This window comes from Priapulus caudatus, unplaced genomic scaffold, assembly GCF_000485595.1.
Source record: "Priapulus caudatus unplaced genomic scaffold, Priapulus_caudatus-5.0.1 Scaffold5273, whole genome shotgun sequence".
Lineage (NCBI taxonomy): Eukaryota > Metazoa > Priapulida > Priapulimorpha > Priapulimorphida > Priapulidae > Priapulus > Priapulus caudatus.
Window position 1 is genome coordinate 1 of NW_014582334.1, and position 1,913 is coordinate 1,913.

Here is a 1,913-nt window from a genome sequence, read left to right on the forward strand (position 1 = left end):
CTCCTCCCTCCTCCCTCTCCCCTCCCCTCCCCCAGGTAGCTGTTACTTACCCTGTGAACGTATCCCATCTCAGAGAGGTACTTCATGCCGGACGTGACGCCGCGCAGCATGCCTACGAGCTGTATCAGCTGCCTTAGGTGACCTGTGACCCTATCTTACTTATAACCTTACCTGACCTGTGACCTCGTGTGACCTGTGACGTTGTGTTACAGCTAACCCTGTGATGATCATCACTGAGTATATGGAGCATGGGTCGCTGGACACGTTCCTGCGCGCTAACGACGGACAGTTTTAAAAGAAAGGTTGACAACATACTCAGCACACCGCATAGCTTATCGGTATAAGCAGAACGTGAGACGCTAGCGTTCTAAACGAATATCTCTTTCATATCGTACTTGGCATAATAATTATAAATTATTAACTAGCATTAAGAATGAATGGGTTTATAATTTATTACTTTATTAATATATTAATACATTATATAATGAATATTATATATATATATTAATATATTAATTAATTAGTTAAAAGATAAATTAACCATTTAATTGAGTAATTTTATTAATAATCAATTGATATTAATTATATAAACTAATTAACGCACTCTTTGTGACGACGCCCTTTAGCTGTATGACGTTGGCATCGTCGAACTGTCCCATGATGGTCGCTTCAGCGAGGAAATCTCGCTTCGCCTTGTCCGACGCTCCCGGCTTGATCGTCTTAATGGCTACCGGTATCTCCTCCTTCAACGTCTTCAAGTGACCCTTACATACGTCACCAAACTCTCCTGTAAGGAGGGGAAATATAGGAGGTGACCCTTACATACGTCACCAAACGCTCCTGTAAGGAGGGGAAATATAGGAGGTGACCCTTACATACGTCACCAAACTCTCCTGTAAGGAGGGGAAATATAGCTGGTGACCCTTACATACGTCACCAAACTCTCCTGTAAGGAGGGAAAATATAGGAGGTGACCCCAGGTGACCTTTACATACGTCACCAAACTCTCCTGTAAGCATAGACAAACAGACTAGTAGATTAGAGATACTTCGTAGACAAGCATTGTCTTTTAGAACGTCCCATCTCTACAATGATTAGCTAGAGCTCCCGCCCGGCAACCACGTCAGACGGGCGGGTTAAGTTTACAGACGGACCGACGACTGGCGTCTGTGACGTCACCGCTGACGCAGTCGTTGCCATGGCTACGCACCTCCTCCTATGATGGCTTCGATCATGATGAGAGAAGTGTCGATCTCCACGGCGAATTCTCCTATGAGGAGGCTGGGATCTTCGTACGTGTGGGGATCGATGTAGGAGCGAGGTCGGCCGGAGAACAACGGTGTCATCACTGCAACACCACCACAGACACACGCACGCGCGCGCATGAGCACAGGCAGATATGTAGATAGTATACGTACGTATGTACTAGTACACTCATTAATAATGTAGTAATTGCCCTTTTAACAATTAAATTTGTGTGATTAACGCAAGAATCGCGATCTTGAAACGAAGAAAACACATTTTGGAATCTGAATCTGAAATCCTATTCTATCGTTACTACTCTAGGATGCACGGCTAGCAGTTACGTCATTATCAGTTGCGTGTGCGCATGCGTAAGCTACCTTCCGTAAACTTTGATGTCGGGGTTCGACTCACTGCTGGGAATTGCTGCTAGTTGGGGGAAGGGGTCGCGGTAACGAGGGACGCGCGCGGCGGGGGGAGGGGGTGGCTGGTGGGTGGGGGAGACAGAGCTGACGCGAGTATGCAAGCCGTACTTACTTCCATTTCGCATAACAGTCTCGGTCGTGTTATACGCTACAGCAACAAAACAAAACGCGCAGGTTAGCTTCATGATAGCAAGACGCACACGCACGCACGCACGCACGCACGCACGCACGCACGCACGCACGCAC

General features: G+C 46.9%; 1 protein-coding gene across 1 annotated transcript in view; it reads right to left on the bottom strand.

The window, feature by feature from the left end:
- Positions 1–50: 50 nt before the first annotated feature.
- The window catches only part of LOC106819947 (ephrin type-A receptor 6-like), a gene marked incomplete at its 3' end in the record, with an annotated part of 6,195 nt that continues 4,332 nt past the window's right edge, over positions 51–1,913 (bottom strand). The window contains exons 2-5 of the mRNA XM_014824511.1: positions 1,780–1,815; positions 1,211–1,348; positions 605–787; positions 51–142 (exon numbers count right to left, since the gene is read on the bottom strand). Coding sequence (XP_014679997.1) covers positions 51–142; positions 605–787; positions 1,211–1,348; positions 1,780–1,815 — 449 coding nt within the window. The remainder of the gene's footprint in view (positions 143–604; positions 788–1,210; positions 1,349–1,779; positions 1,816–1,913) is intronic.